The 20930-nt window shown below is 47.5% G+C and overlaps 1 protein-coding gene across 2 annotated transcripts in view; it reads right to left on the bottom strand.

Moving 5' to 3' along the window:
- Positions 1 to 375: 375 nt before the first annotated feature.
- The window catches only part of HLCS (holocarboxylase synthetase), a 201260-nt gene continuing 180705 nt past the window's right edge, over positions 376 to 20930 (bottom strand). For both annotated transcript variants that reach the window (XM_032865347.1, XM_032865348.1), the window contains 5 exons: positions 13694 to 13761; positions 12093 to 12253; positions 6963 to 7077; positions 4301 to 4514; positions 376 to 2154 (listed from right to left, as the gene is read on the bottom strand). In XM_032865347.1, the coding sequence (XP_032721238.1) occupies positions 1983 to 2154; positions 4301 to 4514; positions 6963 to 7077; positions 12093 to 12253; positions 13694 to 13761 (730 nt within the window). In that variant the 3' untranslated portion in view covers positions 376 to 1982. The remainder of the gene's footprint in view (positions 2155 to 4300; positions 4515 to 6962; positions 7078 to 12092; positions 12254 to 13693; positions 13762 to 20930) is intronic.

Genomic DNA, 20930 nt, shown 5'->3' with positions numbered 1-20930 from the left:
TTTACAGAAAGGAAATTAAATGATAACATTTTTTCCCCAAAGCAGAACTGTCTAGAACGGGACTTCAGCTTAAAACAAAACACAGCATGTTTTTCATTAAAGAACCCCCCAAAAGAAATTCAAACAGTACCAATGGCAGAGCCCTGAGAGACGACTGGCCTTATATTACAAAGTTTGAGAAATGAAACTTGCAACATTAGCCTGGAGATCTTTCCTCCTGACGATATTGTACAGATGCCCTCTCTAGGGTGAGTCCATTTGGTGATCCTGGGGGTGCTGTGGGCTTTGATTGAAACTTGTCACTAGTTCCAAACGAAGACTTGGACACTTAGGAGAGAGCAGTATTTTGGTATTTTTTGTTTTCATTTTTTTTGTGGTTTTTTTTTTTTTTTTTGAGAAAAATAGTTCTAATGGAAGCCTTATTTGCAAAAATTACTTCTGACGTTCTTTTAAAGTTACATTTCCAAAAAAACACATATGGGGTTGGTGTACTTAAGCAAACATGCTGTTTTTCCCCCCTTCCTATGGTGCTGCCTATGCCTAAGGTAGGCACATTTTATACTGAAAACCACAGTTTCTGGAATTAGCCCGACTGGAGGAAGCCGGTACTCGTGAACAATAAGGGGATTCTGTTCAAAGCTGAGAGCTCCATCCAGTTTTCCTTCCACTAATTTCAGTTGGGACTGGCAGGAAGAGAGAAAAGTGGGCAAAAAATCAGCCCTTTAAGGCTGAAAAGTAATGTGTCTGATTCCCAAGTTCAGCAGAGACAGGAGTGACATGGAAAAAGCATGGAGTGCATCTGGAAATCGCAAATGCATATCAAAAGGTTTCCTTTCTTTTGTTCTTCCACGGAGACTTTTAGGGCATCGATCTTGAACATCTTGAACATCTTCTTTTAAAGCTTCACACACACACACACACACACACACCCCCTCCCTCTTAAATGATGGTGCTCAGTATCAGTTGCATTTTGTTTCTCGGCAATTTAGGGAAGGGGGGGCAAAAAAATTATGACTTACAAATAAAATGCCACGTACATGTACATTCTGTACACCAAATGGTCTTTCCGGAATGCTCCAGATTTCAAAGTGAGCCTACAATGGGCTTAAAAGCTCCAAATCCTCCGTGGTGTGTGGGATGAGTGAGTCTTCTCTCCAGCTGCTGGGGCCCAATCATCCACCCCACAAGCACGGGAGGCCTAATCGTGGATCTTGAACTTGATCCCATCCCTTCAGAATCTGCAGTAATTCAAACTTACGAAAAAGAAGCTCATAGATTCTTGTCGAAGTAACTAACTGATTTCCTCTACAAGGTTACTGCAACCACGCCGGGGACACCCATCTCGGGCACCGTTGCTGGACCGCCAAACCCCCGGGCTCAGAGTCAATGCTCAGAAGTCTACCAACTCTTTTCTCATTAACAAAGAAAAATAAAACCACCACCAAGTGCCAACGTGTGTTTCTCTAGGAAAACCCCTCCCTGAATGTTCATAAAGGGTGTCACCAAACCTCTGCTCCATCACCGGTCTGGGCCTGGACGCTATTTTTGATTTGTTTTTTAATAGTCTGGAGTGCAGGTCTTGGCTACTGGGGAAACAGCTGAATTATTCCGTTGCTGTTTTCCAAATAAAAACTTTTTTTTTTTTTTTTTTTTTTTTTTTTGGTCAATAAACACACATCCAAGCCCAAGAGGGGAAAAGGATTTCACACGTGCGGCCGTGCCTCACCTGAAATAAGTCTCCGCTTGCCATCCCTCCGCCCTAGGACGTCTGCGAACGCCAAGGGAAAGGGCAGCAGACAGATCAACATGAAGGAATTACGCGGGTTAATTGGAAGGAGGCCACTCTCGCTCACAACTCTAAAACCGTTTTCCAGATCCTCGGGCTAGGAAAGGGCGGTGGGAATGACCTGGAATACTCACTGGGGCGGCTCTGCAGGCCCTCTCACTGCCCGGGGGCAGCCCCCTGCAGGCCCCCAGGCCCGCTACTGCTGTTTGGGGAGGATGAGGTTTCTCAGCATGTCGAAGGAGTTGCCGTCGGGATGCACGGTCACCACCTTGCCGTCATTCTCCTCGACCTGAAGGAACCCGGAGTCATCCAGGCCGACTATCCACACCTCTGGCCCCTCCAGGCCTCCCAGGCGGACCCGCTGGCCACTGTATGTGAGGAACAGCAGAGAGTCAGCGGGAAAAGTAATGCAGCGTCTGGAGACAGGCGGCTAAGTACTCACCCCTCCCGCGGGGAGGGGGGGATGGGGAGGGGGTGGGTGGGAGAGAGAAAACGCTTTGACTTTCACTGGTCCTGCCTGAACTATTTTGCTAGCTACTAGAAAATCAGGGTGATGGAACTGGGGATGGGAACTTCTACCAATGGGGAGCGTGGCCTTGCTCCTAATTCCCATCATCTGACCATCCGGATGGTGATTTATCCCACTTGCTCCCCCCATCCAGCACTTTTAAGAACCGCTGTGCCATTTTAGGTGTTTGGGTTGAGGCTGGGGAAAAAGCTGAGCTGGAAAGCGGATTTTCTAAAACAAAGCTGGTACCATCAACAGCAAGTTGAACTCACTCTAACGCTGCTGCTTCCTTTTTTTTTTTTAATACAAGGCTGTAATTTTTTTTTTTTAAAGATCTCATCTATTTATTTGACAGACAACGATCACAAGTAGGCAGAGAGGCAGGCAAAGAGAGAGGAGGAAGCAGGCTCCCTGTCAAGCAGAGAGTCCGATGCGGGACTTGATCTCAGGACCCTGGGATCATGACCTGAGCCAAAGTCAGAGGCTTAACCCACTGAGCCACCCAGGCACCCCTAACGCTGCTTCTTTTAATATTTTCCAAATTCACCTGTCAAGTCACATGCCTGTTAATAGTTTCTAAAATAGAGGGTCCACCCCAGTGCTCCCCACCCCCCCTTATTTTCATTTGGAAGAATTTTAAACCTACAGAAAAGTTGAAGACACAGGACAAGGACCCCAGAATCCCCCTTTGCTTATATTCACACCAACTGATAACATTTTCCATATTCGCTTTCTCTCTTCATGCGCACACACACACACACACACACACATGCTTTTTTGCTGACATTTAAAAATAAGTTGCAGGCATCATGACACTTTATACTTAAATACTTCAGCATGTACCTCCTAAGAACAATCTCCCACAAAACCAGAATGCCATTATCACCCTCGAGAAACCTAATCTCCATACAACAACATCTAGCAGATAGTTCATGTTTAAATTTCCCCATTGCCCCATTAATATCATTTGTGGTGATTTCGGCTCATCCAGGAGCTAATTATGAATCACATTTTGCATTTAGTTGTCATGCCTCTTTACTCTCAAACAAACCTCCAACCTTCTTTTTATTTTGTGTGTTTGAAGACCTGGACATTTGTGATGTGTTAGCGGCCTACTGGTATCCACCACGCTTCTCAGGCTCCAAGTGCCCGCAGACCCCCTAAAGCACGTGTTAAAACACGAATGTTCAGCCAGCCTCAGAGTTTCTGATTTAGGCGGTCCATTTCTAACAAGTTCCCAGGTGAGGGTGCTCCCGCCCCCCTGGGGGATCTCACTTTGAAAACGGTTGTTATCTAGAATGTTCTAGAATTTTTTTTTTTTTTTAGAATGTTCTAGAATTTAACAAGTGTTTGTTTCCTCATGTTAGGCTCCACTTAAACATGCCAGAAAACACTCAGGTGAGGCTGTGTCCTGCCCACAGGATCCCACCAGCAGGCACGGGATGCCAGTCCCACCCCCCCCCCCCCCCCCCCCCCGTATTGCTGATGGTAACTCGCTCAACATGGTGGATGCCAGTTTTCTCCATCAGAAAGGTAAAAAATAATTATCTAGGGGTGCCTGGGTGTCTTAGTGGGTTAAAGCCTCTGCTTTTGAGGCCCGCATCGGGCTCTCTGCTCAGCAGGGAGCCTGCTTCCTCCTCTCTCTGCCTGCCTCTCTGCCTACTTGTGATCTCTGTCAAGTATACAAATAAAATCTTTAAAAAAAAATATCTAGGGGCACCTGAGGGGTGCGGTCGGTTAAGCGTCTGACTCTTGCTGTCAGCTCAGGTCGTGATGGTGGGGTCGTGGGATGGAGCCCCGAGCTGAGCTCCAAGCTTGGTGCAGAGTCTGCCTGAGACTCTCCCTTTCCCTCTGTGCCTCCCCCTGCTTGTGCGTGCTCTCTCTCCAAAATAAATAAATCTTTAAAAAAAATTTATCTAGATCTGTGCTTAGTTTCCTGTTTTAGGATACTGAACAAGTCACTTAATGAAGACATTTTAAAAGGAGGAGGATGGGCCAGCACTGACCTGTGTACCCAATACTTATAATAAAGGGGAAGGACACCATTGGGCCCTTTGTCCTGAAAGGTGTCGATCAGTTTCTCTAGCACAGTCACGGTTCTGGCGATGAGACCATCGGTTCTTAAGGGCTTCAACTCTGCCCTGTGTTGCTTATTGTATTCTGTGATGAGATCATTGATGCAGATGGTGGGGTTGCTGTTACTCACGTTAAATCCGCAGCCTACGCAAAAACAGTAGAAAAACATGAGCAGCTCAATGTACTGAGGGCGTCGCACGTTCCTCTCAACCCCCTGGAAGAACTTCCAGCCTTTATAACCGACTCTCTGCTTCCTTTCCCTCATTTCAAATTTACCATCTCTGGCCACTTAAAGAATGACTTATTGGGGCACCTGGGGCGGGGGGTGCCATTGGTTGAGTGCCCAACTCTCAGTCTCAGCTCAGGTCGTGATCTCAGAGTCATGAGATCGAGCCCCGCATGGGGTTCCCCGTTCAACACAGTGTCTGCTTAACATTCTTTCTCCTTCTCCCTGTGCCCCACTCCCTGCATCCTACTCTCGCTCTCTCCAATGAATAAATAAATCTTAAAAAGTAAATGAATGACTTGTGTCTTTGGGACCATCTTCCTTTTCATTGTTCCTTTATTATCCTTGTCCAAGGATTATCCTCGTCCACCCCAACCTTGCTGCAGATCGGTTTGCTGTGAGGGGGGAACCCAGCCAGATTCGATTCAGTTAAACAGAAGCTCTGAACGGGGCAAAGCTCCTTGGAATGGCCTCTGAAACAGTGCTTCCCGGGGTCTTGCTAAGAACTGTGGCTCTGCACTGAGCCCAAGAGAAAGTAAAACCTACCATTTCTTTTCCGACTTGAATAACAAAACACATGCCTGAAAATACAGAATCTCCCTCAGATCTTAAGGCGTAAACTCTGGATTCAGAGATTTCAAACCTTGGTCATGGCATAACCCTAGAACATATCCTTTCCTGCGTGATCCCTGGAAGTCTTTGGTGCTAGGGTTACGCTGCTGGCAGGGGGCCAACCCGTGTTCAGTGGCTCTTTCATAGGGCCCCTAACCCAGAGCTTCAGGAAAGGGAGTCACCGGCAGTGGGTCTGAACGGGCTCGTCTCTGCTGTGACTTAATACTGCCATCCGCTCCAGGAGAGTGGGAGTCTTTGAGAAGCCAAACCTCGGTTTTCAACAGGGCCCTCAATCAACCTCAAAGAGGTCTTCCATAAGAAATGAAATATTGCAGGAACTAAGCAGTGAGACACTCTTGTTTTCAGTGCCTCTGAGACAAAAATTCCCCAAATCCTCGCCTCCGACAGAATGATGACATTTACAAGAACAGGAGAGAACAGTATTCTTCGGAAGATGTTCTGGGCCATTTTCAGTGTGAAGGGAAGGACAGATTGGCCTCAGTGTGGGGGGTGGGGGTTGGTTTTTGTTGTTTTTTTTTAATATGCTGGCTATTAAAATATAAAGCAATGTAAATTACATCTGGAAAAAGAGAGTAAGTAACTCCGGCAACAGGAAAGAATCGGCAATTCTTCATTTGTTCTCCAACAACACACAGTACTGGAGCGTAAGGCATTCAATTAAGCGCATATGGTGCTGGAAAACCTCCCTTCTGTTCAGAAAATTCAGAGTCCTGGGGAAAACAGCCGCACTGACTACTGGCAACTCAGGCCATGTCTTTCCATGGACAAGAGGGCACCCCTCCTGGGGACGGACTCTTTCCCCCTCTCCCCCATCACATCCCATGGCCTTAAGAATTGAAATAAAAAACACGAGTTCCCCCTACAGGACCATGTTTCCTTTCCCCGACACTGACAGAAGCCATCCGCAGACCTCCTCGATATCTCTGGGCACTGCCCTGGAACATTTGCATCTAGCCTAGTGAACGCATTTAAAAATGGGACGCAGAGCTGGAGGCTGAAACAGCTGGCCCAGAGTAACATTGCCAGTTGGTGGCAGAGCTGGAAACCAGCTTTGCACTTTCTGGCTGGTACTTCCCCAAAACACATCATCACACGTTTTCCTGCCCATTACTCATTTCTGAACAGTAAGTTCTCCCGGACATTAGGGAGAAGCTGAGTGTCAGAGGGGCGGGAGCCCAAAAACTTCTGAAACTGTGTCTGCATCCTTCTTGCCTGATGTGGATGTGCTGAGGGGAAATGGGATTCTGTACCCGACCTTGACCAGTCTGGAGCGTCTTCTGAAGGTCAAATAACAAAAAACCAAAAAAAGTCCAAAAACCCACGCAACTTTTTCACGGCTGAAGAAGGTTCAATTGAGAATGCAAAAAGCACCAGCAGCCCCATCCTTGAAGTTAGCTTTCTTTTCTTATTACAAAATGGCATATTAAATGTTTATTTTCACCACTTCTAATTCGACAAGAAGCCGGCGTGTGGAGAGGTGCAGGAAAAAGCCTGTTTGATGTGGTACCGATTTGGTGGTTTCCATGGCCAGAGACAGGAACGCTAAACCTCTGGACGGGGCTTTCAACCAATCTGGCCTGTTTTGCATACATATTGTGCTCCGTAACTCAAGACTCAAAAGAAAAAGTAATCCCATATGATAATCCACTCCCCTCAAGGTAGTCATGTAGAAACCATTTTTATTTTTGTTTTTCTTCATTGAAAAATGTGGACGAAAGGCTTTCACAACTCACCAATGAGTATATAAAATGTTTCTCCCAAAAGCGTCGAGTTAACCAGAACTCCACCAAGCTTCATGAGGTCACTGTAATAAATATCGTTGGGCCATTTCACTCGTAGGTTGATATCCTAAAGGGAAATGTGCACGTTAATCAAGCCATCACGGGACACAAAGGGGCCGAGAGCGGTCATCCAGCTAAAAGGAAGATGAGTGGGAGACTCTGGAATCTTATGGAACATAGGATCTCATCCTTGCCTCTTGTTCTGATGGCCAGTCCCTTCTTTGGGACAATCCAGTGGTCAAGGACCACCTTGGGGCCAGGAGAGAGACCTACAGATGATACCTGGCGTAATAAATCTGGCATTCTCGCCACAGCCCCGCACTCTCCATTATCCCAGGTTGATGGCAGCCCTGAGCCCAGGAAGCCTAGTGGTGCCATTTACCCAATGGTATTTGATCCCTTTGGGTCTCTGTGTCTCGTTTTGGTAATTCTCACATTTCAAACTTTGCAGCCTTTGTATGGTGATCTGTGATCTGTAATGACGACTGGCTGAAGGTTCCAATGATGGTGACCATTTTTTGGCCGTAAAGTATCTTTTAATCAACGTATGTAAGTACACTGTTTTTTGAACAGAATGCTATTACACACTTAATAGACCACGGTGTGGGGTAAATGTGACTTTTATATGCCTCCGGAGACCAAAACTCTATTGTGGTGATTTGGAACCGAACCTGCAATGTCTTCAAGGCATCCCCGTGTCAACAGCCACCCCCACTGAGTGCCTACTGTGTGCGGGGGGCAAGGCGCAGGGAGACCGAAATACATGCAGGGTTCTTTTCCCTTAAGGAGCTCACGCTCAAGAGAGAAAGATGCCCCAAGTTAACCACTGTCACCAAGGGTGGGTAGAAATGTCTCAAGTAAAATCCTAGAGAGATACAGAGAAAGAACCCGGTTCACCAGGTTATCACCAAAGGCCTCAACCAACTGCCTACAGCCAACAGGTAACAGAACAGATTTGTTCTGAGGCTCGCTGCCTCTGTCTAGAGGCAAACCTGGGCAGCCTGGCCTGGGCCTCCCAGTCACGGTCACAGTGGAATGGTCCAAGGGCGGACACTGCCTTGAGCTGGGCCCCCCTGACCTCCACCTCCTGCTGTAACTTTAAGCAGGGACACAGAGACTGGGTGAGACCCAGTGGATGCCAGAGCTGGGGCTGGGAGCCAGGTGGTGCCACGTGTAGGGAGAAGAAGAAAATCTGGAAGAAAGACACTCAGCGGAATAAACCAAAAGACCGCAGAGTATCAGGTGGCCTCCGATCCCACAAAGCTGGCTCTTCCTTCCCTGAGGGCCTGCCCGGCACCGAGCCCCACTTCAGCACTGGTCTGTAGGTTACTTACACCAAATTCACGTGGGAGTACTAGTTTCACTTCTATTTAAACAAGGAAGACACTGAAGCGGGGAGAGACGGCCTGGCTTGCCTGAGGTTACACTTAGAAGCGGCAGAGCTGGGATTCGAACCCGGGGCTTTCTGATACCAGCCCCCCCACACCCCGCCCCTGGTGCTTAACACTAGCTATGTAGCCTGCTGCAAGCAAGACATTCCTTTCTTTTCCTCCAACAAAGCCTTCTTTGCATGGTGGCCAGATGGAATGCGTTTCTGTTCTTCAGAAGCTAGTCTGCCTTAGCAGAACACTCTAGGTGGGAGAAGAAAGCAGAAGCACCAAAGAACAAAAGTGTAAGTAAGCGGAGGGTGTGCACCAGGACCTGTAACCGGCAGGGAGTTTCGTGTTTTTTTCTGTGGTTGAACAGGGATCTCAATGGGATGCATTCTGCCACCTTGTCCCAGGGGACGCCAGGCAATACAGGAGGCATTTCTGGTCACTCTCCCAGGTCCCTTTCTTTGTCCTCTCTTGCCCTTCTGGGTCATCCCCACGCCCAGCACAGTCCCTGCCCAGGCCTGGAAACTGCTCCCTCGGCATGGAAGCGGCAGCTCCGCTCTCCTCTGTGCTGGTCCTGCCCCTGGGCACCTGTTTTATTTCACATTTTTGGACCTAGTTAGTGAATGCTGCAGCTTATGGAATCGTGGGTTCTCGTGCAAGTAAACAATGCCCTCTATTTCAAGACGCAGAGAAAGGCTGTGTGCTTCTGTCTCACTAGCTCAATCATTTGTTCGAACAGCTGCAGCGGGCCTCCCAGGCATACGGCACCGTGGTAGGCCCTTTGGAACAGGCAGAAAACTAATCCTGCGTTCAAGTCGCTGGTTAGTTTACAGGAGATGGCACAGGGACATGAATCACTCTGCTTTCGAGCGATCCGTGCGAGACACTGTAAAAGCAGCTCAGAACTGCAAAATGCCGCAAGGTTACTCAGAGGAGGGAGTTTGTAGCCAGAGGTTTCTGGTAATGGCATCGGAGCTGGGCCTCCCAGGGCAAACAGAACTTGCAGGTGCGGGGAAGACAGCAGAAGCAGGAATGTGGGGGTGGAGGGCTCCAGGCGCCCAGCGGGGACCTTGCGGACAGAAGGAACTGCGGGACAGACAGCAGGCAACGCCACTCGGATTCTGGAAGGAACAGCAGGCGTTCCCGGGACACCAGTTCTGGTCCAGGGAGACGGTCGCGATCTGTGTGCTGACAGGGACATCTGGCCAAGGACGTAAGAAAGGCAAACTATGCAACTGGGGCCTATTCCAACCATCCTGGAGCTTTACTGTGTAGGCCAAACGGCTCTGTCCAAAAGAAACACTAAGGGGGAGGGGAGGCTGGGGATGGGGTAACTGGATGGGCATTAAGGGGGGCATGTGACGGAATGAGCACTGGGTGCTGTAGGCAACTGACGAGTCACTACAATCTACCCCGGAAACTAATAATACAATATATGTTCATTAAATTGAATTTATATAAAAAATTTTAGAAAATACTAAGGAAGTAAATCCTAAAAGTTCTCATTGCAAGGGAAGAAAATGCTTTTTGGGTGACTCTAGGAGGTGAAGGAGGTTAACTTGATGCGGTAATTAGTCCACAATATATGTATGCCAAGTCATTACGCTGCGCACCTCAAATTTACATGGCACAGTTTGTTAATTCTATCTCAGTAAAACTGAAAGTAAAATAAAGCCAGAATAAACTCAATCCCAAACCAAAGTCACACCACACAGGTGAGATTGAGCTGCGCAAATGCAGAAACAGGACAGGAACTTGGGTTGGAGCTCCTCAAGGAGGAGGAGGAGGCGTACCCCCCAGCCACCCCCCTTCCCAGAGGGCAAGCTTCCCACCTCCCATCTCGCTGCCCACAGTGCCTGGCACAGCCTCCCTGCCCAGGAGGTGCTCAGAGAATGCTCGCTCAGTTAACATGCGAGGCTACAAGGTCACGATCAAAGCCAGGAAAAGCCAAACAGACTAACTTAAATTTTAAATTTTATTTATATATTTTTCTTGTTTCCTACCATTTTTTAAATTTCCTTTTTAAAATTTAAATCCAATTAATTAACATGGAGTGTATTATTAGTTTCAGAGATAGAGTTCAGTGATTCATCAGTCTTATTTAACCCCCAGTGCTCATTTCATCACATGCCCTCTTTAATGTCCATCACCCAGTTACCTCTTCCCCCACCCCCTCCCACAATTTTTTTTTAAGAAGATAATAATGCTTTATAATAGTTTACATGAAATGATTAATGCTATTTTTTGCATGCTTTTCTTAATATTCTTCCTTTTTTAGAATATAATGCTTTATGATACATGAAATTGATAAATATTTTTGTGCATGTTTTTCTTAGCATTGTTCTTTTTTAAAAAACCTATTTAAATTCAATTTAGTTAACATATAGTATATTCTTAGCTTCAGGAGTAGAATTTAGTGATTCATCAGTTGCATATAACACTCAGCACTTGAGGGTTGCTGGAGGGGAATGGATGGGGGGATGGGGTAATTGGGTGATGGGCATTAAGGAGGGCACTTGATGTAAACTTTAAATTTTTTAAAAAAATTTTATTTATTTACTGGTCAGAGAGAGTGAGCGAGCATAAGAAGGGGGAATGGCAGGCAGAGAAGCAGGCTCCCCGCTGAGCAGGGAGTCTGATGTGGGACGCGATTCCAGGACCCTGGGATCATGACCTGAGCCTAAGGCAGACGTTCAACCGACTGAGCCACCCAGGCAGCCCGATGTAAATTTTAAATTATTTTCCTAAGACTAATGAACCTGCTGCTAGGATTAAAAATATGTGCCCCACGACAGAACTTTATCTTCTCAACTACCTTCTATGAGGCTGACCTGAGAAGGTGTGTGAGAGCCGGAGGAGCCCAGGCCCCCCGGATATAGAGCGCAAGCATGCTGAACGCTGTTATAAATGTCACATTCCAGCGTGCGTGCCAGGGACTCGACGTGATCTGGGAAACACACACCCTAGTCCTACTCACGGTGACCATGAGGCCACGACCACATTGGATGGGAGGACAGCTTAAACACGAGGTCAGGCCCCTTTGAAAGTCATGATCTTAGCTTCTCGCTTCAGGAATTAATACTATAATTGTGTTCAGTTTGATGCAAGAAATGTAGGTGGGAGGGAGGCTGGGGAGGAACCTCCTTTTGATATTCACATGAAATTCGTCTAAGAAAACTGCATTAATCACCCTCTTCCTTGTCTCCTTACTAACTGATACAGAAGCATCGATGGTAATGATGAAGCAGGCACCTCTGTCCCTACGGTGGGGAGCAGACACCCCAAATGAACCCACATGTTGAACCTGGGCAGCCACAGACCAGAGCTGTTCTGCTGAGCACAGACGGTGCTAAATGAAGATAGGGAGTGAGAAGGCTGTTTAGCTCCATACAATAAGCTTTTTCACCAGGAGACACGACAGTGTGGATGTCAGTCTGATGTGCTTCAGTTAAAGGAGGGTGAAAAAAAGGGGCTTGCCCTAAGATGCTCGAGCAACCTGACAATAGCACAGAAAGGGAATTCTGGGAAATAAACCCATCCCGGTGCCACTCTAAGAGCTGACGATGCTTTTAAAACTCCAGGAGCGAGCACTCTGCTGCCAGCTTGGCCAAGAGCAGCCTGCAACTCTACACGCACCATCCACACACCAACCCCAACTGAGATCTGCACGCAGGGTGGGTTTGCAGGGTGGGCGGATCTCACGTACCTGGTACTCAGGGATGGACCTCACTGCCTCCACCACGGCCAGGGACATCAGATGCTGGACGAATGGGATCCTCTGTCCCAGCTGGGATCTCAGCGGGATGGAGATGAGCAGGGTAGACAGGGCGCACCCCAAGGGGCTCAGCCAAGCGTTCGCTCCCCGCCCTGGAAAACAGAGGTCCCCATCAGGAAAGCGGCCACCTTGCCTCGTGGACAGTCACATGCACGGCGCCCGAAAACGGGCCCCAGACTCAGAGCCCCACGTGTGATCGGCCCGCACTGATGAAGATGCTTGGAGGTTCTGGGGCTGACTCAAGAACAGAGAAGCGTTTTAAAGTCTGGTGCTGTGTTGCTGAACGGTTTCTGGTAAGTCGTGGAGTGTTCTGCCTCCGTAAGCAGATCATTTACGCTTTGATGATTCAAAGTCCTACAGGGTCTAAACATGACTGTCAGCTTAATTGTCACCATCTGGTAATGCCGGCAAAAACAGAGACAGTGGGGAAACTGGGCCGGGTCTGTCCTGGTCCAGGAGAGGTCCTGACACCACAGTTTAGAAGTGACCCATATTGTGGTGATGGTCCCACAACCCTATGAAAATATTAAAGACCTCAGAATTGTATACTTGAATTGGGGGAACTGTATGGTCTGTGAGTTATATCTCACTGTTATATGGGGAGGAAGAAAGGAAGCAGACTTTAGAAAGTAATCTCTGATATTAACTCTCAGAATTATTTTTCCTAAAATAGAAGAAAAGAAAATGCTCAAAACGAGAGGAAGTTCTTCTACATTCTTTTTTTTAACCACCATATTGAGCCCCCCTACCCCACCCCAGCTTTGGATAAAATGAATTTTCTCTTTGAGTTATGTTCAAAAGATGTGTTCAAAGGAAAGAAGTGGAAAACAGTGAATTTCTTATTTCGTTCCTCCTTCTGAGAAAGGCATAAGAGCGTTTGGGTTGGCCTGGCACCCCGGGGGCGGGGGTAGGGGGGCCAAGTGCCTCCGGGAGGACCCCCGAGCACGGAATCTGCTTGCGGTTGGACCCTGGGTGGATTCTGGGAGGATGTGGGCTCTCGTTTCCGAGGGTCAGCAGGTGGCGGAAGCTGGGGGCAGCTGTTGGCTTCTCTGCGGTCACTTAGTGAAGGGGCACTGACCACTGGTCATGGACTTTCCCGTGCGGCTGGGATGGGGGCTGGCAGACGAAAGGGCTCTCCACAGGACACTCAACAGGGACCCAGAAGGCATCTCCCAGAGAACCTTCGGGCAAATAAATGTCTCTGTAACACAGTAACGATTCACACACTTGCAATGCTTACAATGTGTCTGAAAGAATTTACAAGATGTAGGTGACGGAATGTTAAAAGCATCCCCAGCGAATGTCCCGCGATTAATAACCATCCCGGTTCAAAAGAAAGCTTTAATTGTACCAAGACTCAGCCTTTTGATCAGTTTCCCTCCCTCTTCCTCCATTTTCAGGGGTATGAAAACAAGCACTCCTGACTTGAGTCTTCTCCGTGATCAGCACACCCTCCCAATCGGCAATCTGGCCACGAGAGTCGCAGATTTTAGAAAACAGAGCGACAGAAACGATAACAAAAGATGACTGACCTTTGCCCTGCGTTTGGCGGACTGCGATGGCTATTAACCCCATTTCCTGCGGAATCTCAAACATCAACCTGCAAACGGTGGGAAAGACTGGTCAGCCAGAACAGGGACACGACCGCGGAGCTTACGGACCCTGTTTGCACTCATCTGCAGGGGTGCGTGGGGAAGAAAAAGGGCCATTTCCCAGGTCTCAAGGGCTACTGACCCCATTCCCAGCCTCTGATAACATAGGAGAAGAGACTAAAAAAACACCCTTGAAACAAAAAAGAGTGGGGTTGGGGGTGCCCACCTGAGCTGTTAGTTCATTTAAGATGTTTTTGATTTGGGGGCACCTGGGTGGCTCAGTCCTTAAGTGTCTGCCTTTGGCTCAGGTCATGATCCCAGGGTCCTGGGATCGAACCCCACATCGGGTTCCCTGCTCAACAGGAAGCCTGCTTCCCCCTCTCCCACTCCCCCGCTTGTGTTCCCTCTCTCGTGTGTCTCTCTGTCAAATAAATAAATAAAATCCTGGAAAAAAAAAAAAGGATGTTGTTCGATTCTATTTCTTTGGAATATCCTATTGAGACGTTCTTTCTTTCCCCCCTGATGTGGTGTCCCTTCTCCGAGTGACAACTAGCAGTTCCTGACATTTGTTTCTACTTACGGTGTGTTTCTGTCCGAACACTAGAACATAATCATAACAGAAGTTTCTGATTATTCAGAAAGCCAATATGGTGGCAATAAAGCCGTTTAAAAGATACACTATCCCCTGAGAACTAATTATGTTTTAACTATAGTAAATAAATCTACACCTTCTGAGAAGTCCGAGAACCTTGGATCATTTCAGGCTGGAGTTCTGCTTTTAAAATGGTTTCATTTAAAAGAATGCAAACTTCCCTTTGGGGATAGGTAGGAAAGTGCCTTATATCTCCACCAAATGAGTCAACATTAACCATTTTTTTTTTTTTCCAGAAAAGGAAAGTGTGGGGGGCAGGGGGAATCCCTCACACGGAGAATTTCCTCCCAGCTACTTTCTACATATTTTAACTCTGTGTTAGGAAGGCTTTCCTGTGCATTCCCACAAGGTGCTGACCAGGTCCTGAGCGGGCATGGTTCATGGTAGGATTTATGAAACAGAGCAAAAATCAGGTTGGTTCACTGTCTGTGCAGGTGCTGGGACTCTCTGAAATACTTTTGGGGGAGGGAAGAGGCGGGGGAGGGAGGAGAGAGAGACAGAGAGATGGTATCTGTAGGAAGCTTCCAATAAGTTTCCAGGGTTCTACAGCACTCCCCGAGCCGAGGAGAAAGGGCCCTGAACCCCTGATCTGGTGGTTCTTCCGCTGCTCTCAGGGCTCAGGGTAGGGGGTTGGGGGGGTCTACAAGGGATAAGAGGAGAAACACACTTAGAAGCAGGGAGCAACAACACAGTGCCTCCCTGAGCACTGCCGGCCGGCAGAGCTCGGCACCCGCGTGTGCAGACCGTTGTCACAGGGAGCCCAGAGGACCCCCTCGCTTGCTAAGAGGAGCAGGGCCACGTCGGGTGGGGGCGGCGGGTGCCACCGGCAAGGGGCATTCCCAGCGAGCAGGCCGCCCTCCGTACGCGTGCCAAGCCCACTTTCATCGTGCAAGAAGCACAGCTCCAGAAGTATTTCTCTTGGACCCCATGAATAAGCCACTGAGACCGGCCGTTCTTGTACACTCTTGGGCTCCAAGAATAAAGCGTCCTTTTCTTGGGCTGGACCAGCGGGAAACAGAGAAGGAATCTTTGTCCGTGCGGGGACGTAACACTGTCTTCTTGGAACCTCATGCTTTCCAGAAAGTTCCTCAAACCCCTCCCTCACCTGGGCTCCGAAGGCTGCGGGTGGCAGCTCATGCACTTTTCTAGGGGAGCGGGTGGGGGATGACTTAGCACGTGGTGAGCAGATTGCAAAAGCGCTCTCAATGGCAGGCCATCTAGGATGTTCTTTAAATAAACACATAGACAGTAGACAGTCGTGTGCACAGCCAGGGATGGTGATGGTGGAATTAGGCGAGGGGGTGGGGGGGTAGTTTAGAAACCAAACACAGACTTCTAGAACAAAGAGAAATGATTAAGGGAACATATGCAGTCAACTGCCGGAGGTTTGGCATCAGTTAACAGGGCATATTGATGAGAAGACGGAGTTTGTGCAGCTGAAGGCCAAGAGGAAATTTCTGCAAGGAGGGGACAACGGGGGAGGGAGGTAAGCTCAGTCTGAGACAACTGGAGGCCGCCAGATTTATTTGCGCTATCTGAGATAACTCTAGAGCCAAACCACACGGCTCACGGTCAACAAAGAGGCATTTATGAACTTCACGAATTTTGCATTTCTGAAAATGAAGTCGCTTGAGTTTGCTTTAGCAGAAAGGAGACACCAGATATGCCTTCCCATCCTGGCCTGGGAATATTCTCGAAAAAGGAAAAAAGAAAAAAAAAAAAGAAAAGAAAAGAAAAGAAAGGAGGGGGTGACATAGCAATTGGGTCCCTGCTGCTGTGGAGTTTCTTTTCTGGTTTGCGAAGGATGTGGAATGAGAGGTTTCGGAGACCGGCAGATCAGTGCGCTCCCTTGAGTTTTCCAACGGGGCATGCGGGAAAAGGGCTCTGTCACTTTGCCAATGTGACCACTTTGGTTCCTGAGGACTTCACAGCAGCTAGTGGGTGCCCTGCCAACGGGAACACGCTCCATTTCACCAGGTGGTTGGAATAAAGCTTCAAGAATTAAGACTAAGCTAGAAGACAGGCCAGTAGGAACGTGTGTGAAAATTCTGAAGGAACAATTTAAATTCAGACCCAGGCGATCCATTTGGGGGGAATTCAAACCCAAGGAAACAGTCCACATTCCCCACAGTGCTACCAAAGTAAAAATGTGGGAATAACTTAAATGTTCAACAGGGAAACGTTGAGTACGTTGTGGCAGGTGAGGTCAACCGAATAATTCACGGTCATTAAAAATGATAGTTATGAGGAGCGTGTGGGAAGAAAGGCTTGCAACACTCTGCTAAATTAAAAAACCTAAATATACAAAACGACATATACTTTTATTCCAACTACATAAAACTCAGAGAAAAGGGAGGGAAGGAGATTTATTTAAGCTTTATTTATTATTTATTAGGCCTTATTACCATGATTTTTTAATTTTTTATATGTTTATATTTTACTTATTTTTTAAAAAGATTTTATTTATTTGACAGAGAGAGAGAGAGAGAGAGATCACAAGAAGGCAGAGAGGCATCCCGATGATTTTTTATTTTAAAATTTCTTTAAGATGATTGGTTATCCTTAAAAATTATTCCAAAAAATTCTGACAAAAAAAAGCATGGTTTTTAATGTTTAGAGATATTATTAGTAATTAAGTCTTCATAAATATTTCTAAGAAAAGAACTAAAAGATCTGCTTTAAAATTAAATAAGACAGGGGCCCCTGGGTGGCTCAGTGGGTTAAGCCTCTGCCTTCGGCTCAGGTCATGACCTCAGGGTCCTGAGATCCCCCCCCACCCCCGAATCGGGATCTCTGCTCAGCGGGGAGCCTGCTTCCCCCTCTCTCTGCCTGCCTCTCTGCCTACTTGTGATTTCTCTCTCTCTCAAATAAATAAATAAAATCTTTTAAAAAAATTAAATTAAATTAAGTAAGACAGTAAGAGTTATCTATAGCACCCATTTTATTATGAGCAAAAGTGTTTTGATACTTTTAAGGAGTAGAAATTCTTAAAACCAATCTGTTCATTTACTTGCAACCAGAGCCTTAAAAATTTTACACCTTCTGACCCAGTGACCATCTTTCCAGGAATGCATCCGTAGTAGTATTCAGACTGGGAAACAAAATAACTCAGGGGCCCAGCTGTTCATCACAGCCTCACTATGTGAAAAGTTGGAAACAACATGAAAACCTCATAGCATCCTCATATGAACACTATCAACTAGCCATCAGTGATACAGGCAAGAAGCCCACTGGACGCCGACAGGTGATTTAATCAGAAGGCAAAACCCTATACACAGCATGGATCTAATGATGTCTTAAAATACACTTTTTTAAGTTGCTGAGAAATACAGCACAAGGGGCGCCTGGGTGGGTCAGTCGGTTAGGCATCTGCTTTCGGCTCAGGTCTTGATGTCATGATCCCAGGGTCCTGGGATCAAGCCCTATGCTCAGCAGGGAGCCTGCTTCTCCCTCTCCCCCTGCTTGTGCTCTCACTCTCTTGAAAATAAATAAAATCTTAAAAAGAAAATACAGCACAGTATTAGCTCTGGTTATTTTGAGGAGTGTAATTATTTGGAAAAAAAAAAACAACCACCAACAACAGAAAAGTACAAAGCAGAAAATAAGTCCCCCTTCTCACTAAAAGTGTATAATCTTCTAAACTTTCTCCTCTTTTAAACAAATACACAGATACATTTTACAAACTTAGTTTCTGATGATTGGAGCAATTCCTCACTGTGGAGCTATGAAAATGATGCTGTATACCAGGTCCAGTTCCAGACATTCTCATCACACAGACAATAAAGAGGGAACGCTTGGAAGTAGCACGTTTGGTCCCACTTATGTAAGCTGTTTCTTCCCATGTGCATTTCTAGAAGCACACAGGACACACAGCAGCATCCCCAGAAGATGGATGTGGAACCAGCACATCGCGATTTCAGTTTCTTCTTTACGTCGTCCCCTGTCATCTCTGGGCGGGGAGATCTCAAGCGGCTTTTATTTTCTTCTTTATCCTTTTCTGGGTTTCCTAGTATTTCTACACTCGGGGTGCATTCATTTTACAACCAGGAAAAACGTTATTTTAAAAAAGATGTGTTTAAACTCAGCTTTGCTCTAAGTGGGTCAAGCACGCACCCGCCCGCTTCCTGCTTGAACAAGCTCATCTCTTTGGAGAGACTGTAGTTTTGCGACGCAAGGGCAGCCCACCCGCTGGGTTTTTGCCAGGCTCGCTGCATGGACGCCCCCTCCCACCCCCCGAAATGTACACGGTGCAGGTTCACTGGTGCCTGCCCCTCACTCCCCCTCCCTGGGGAGCCTGAGCCCCGAGCACTGCTGACCGGCTGAGTCTGCTCACTGTCCCTGCACAGATGGCCTCTGGGCTGGGGAGGCGGCGTGCCTGAGGCCACCGGCATCCTTGGGCCACAGAGGAGCTTCATCGACTCGTGTTCTTGACGCACAGGCTGTGTCTTTTCTTTGATGTCTTTTCCCCCTGGTAGTTTCAGCTCTGGCATCTCCTTTATTCTTGGTGTTCACAAAGACACACTGTCAGACAGCACCCCCCTACCCACCATGCTTTCTGTAAAAAAGAACCCAGTTAAGGGGGTAGGGATGAGGCAGGAGGAGGACCCAGAAAGTAAGACGTTTATAAGTCCCTATTTCTGATTTTTAAAGACTTTCCTGGAAGATAAATTCCCGCTATTCATAACCCCAGTGACACCTACGTAGTTCAAAGGAAACAGCACTAGACTTCATTTCAGAAACTTTCAAAAATACACGAGACGGCAAACGCCAACCATCATATTCAGGCAGTACTTTTTTTAAAGTTAAAAAGCTAAAATTTCGAAGATATTTTTGTTTTTAAAAGTCGGATTCTATCCATGCAATCGATTTTTTTTTTTTTTAAAGCTGCCTTCAATGTAAGAATGTGCAGCACTGTTTTTAGGGAAAAAAGCACAGCAGTTTTTGTAACACCACGGGAAACGGAGTGAGGAGCGTGGAGGGCTCTGGGATGCCGCGGGGACTTCTGAACGGGCAGCGAGGCGTGTGGGTGCAAAGCTGGGGTTGACAGTCCCAAGGAAGCACGGTGCCACCCAGGGACCTGGAGACGTTGGGGGAGTAGGTGGGGGGGGCGGGACTCCTGGCAGGAAAGGACAGGTTTCCCAGGAACTTTGCAAACACCCCAGCAGAGCAAAGTCACACAGGGAATCAGATCAAGATTCAAATCAAATCCCAGCGTTGGTGAAACTGACATCGAGGAAGGGGCTCCCTCTCTCTAAATCTCTCGGGTCACTCGGGAAACGGAACATTTCTTCTGGTTTCCATAAGAAGGAAACAGAATACAGGCGGGGGCTTGGCACTAGGTGGGTGCTTAAACACAGCGTTTTCTCTTTGTTGCGTGGATCCTAGAACTTCCTGCTGTCAGAAGACCTCCCGTGACTCCTTCCTGGGGTTAAAGAAGACGGTGGTCAGGAAGAGGGGGAAGCAGTGGAATGTGTGCATGTTTTAGGACTCTTCAAAAATGCTAGAGATAATGGCCTCTCCCCTGTACATCCCCCCATTCTTATCTAGACATGCACTGACATCTGCGCACGGGGCTACAAAGCATTTAGACTGACACTGGTAATTGGGGTTGGAAAATACTCCCTTTCAGTTCTCGGGTCTCTGAACCCCCTCAGTGAAGCTATAAACTGTTGGTTGAAATAGCTATTTGGCTGAATTTTACTTATTTATTTATAAGGTGTTTTGTTTTTTTTTTTTAATTTGAAAGAGAGAGAGAGAGAAATCACAAGTAGGGGGAGTGGCAGAGGGAGAGGGAGAAGCAGGCTCCCTGCTGAGCAGGAAGCCCAAGGTGGGGCTCGATCCCAGGACCAGGGGCTCATGACTTGAGCCGAAGGCAGACACTCCACCGACTGAGCCACCCAGTTGTCCCTAACGGGCTGACTTTTTTAAAGACCGCACTTTCAGGCGCCCGCGTGGCTCAGTGGGTTACGCCTCTGCCTTCAGCTCAGGTCATGATCTCAGGGTCCTGGGATCGAGCCCCGCATCAGGCTCTCTGCTCATCAGGGAGCCTGCTTCCTCCTCTCTCTCTCTCTGCCTGCCTCTCTGCCTACTTGTGATCTCTCTCTGTCAAATAAATAAATAAATTCTAAAAAAAAAAAAATGACAGCACTTTTAGGTGATTACTTGCCGTTCATTTTGGCGGCTGACGCACAGAGGCACAGAAATACAGCAGTTCGGTTAACATATTCTTCCCTTATCTTCTGGCTTTGACATTTAAAGCTCTAACAACCTGTTACCAGTCCACTCTTGGAATACGGTAAATAAATACACTTTACATCCTGTTCGCTGTCCTCTGTCTTGGTGTTCAACTGTAGGCGAAATGGGAATTTGGACGACCCCCCCTCCGGGACCCCCCAGAAGCAAAGGCCCCACCCGTACCTCTGTTGAAGGAGGCCGGTGGGTCGGACCCTCTGGTGGAGATGCTGTTTAATTCCGGTATCTCCTAGCATGGCAACCACTCCCGGGTCTTCCGCTAATGTCCCCCCT

Source organism: Lontra canadensis, unplaced genomic scaffold (genome assembly GCF_010015895.1).
Source record: "Lontra canadensis isolate GAN:19392208 unplaced genomic scaffold, GSC_riverotter_1.0 scaffold29, whole genome shotgun sequence".
Classification (NCBI taxonomy): Eukaryota; Metazoa; Chordata; class Mammalia; order Carnivora; family Mustelidae; genus Lontra; species Lontra canadensis.
Note: the sequence above shows the minus strand (reverse complement) of the source record. Positions and strands in the feature narration are given on the sequence as shown.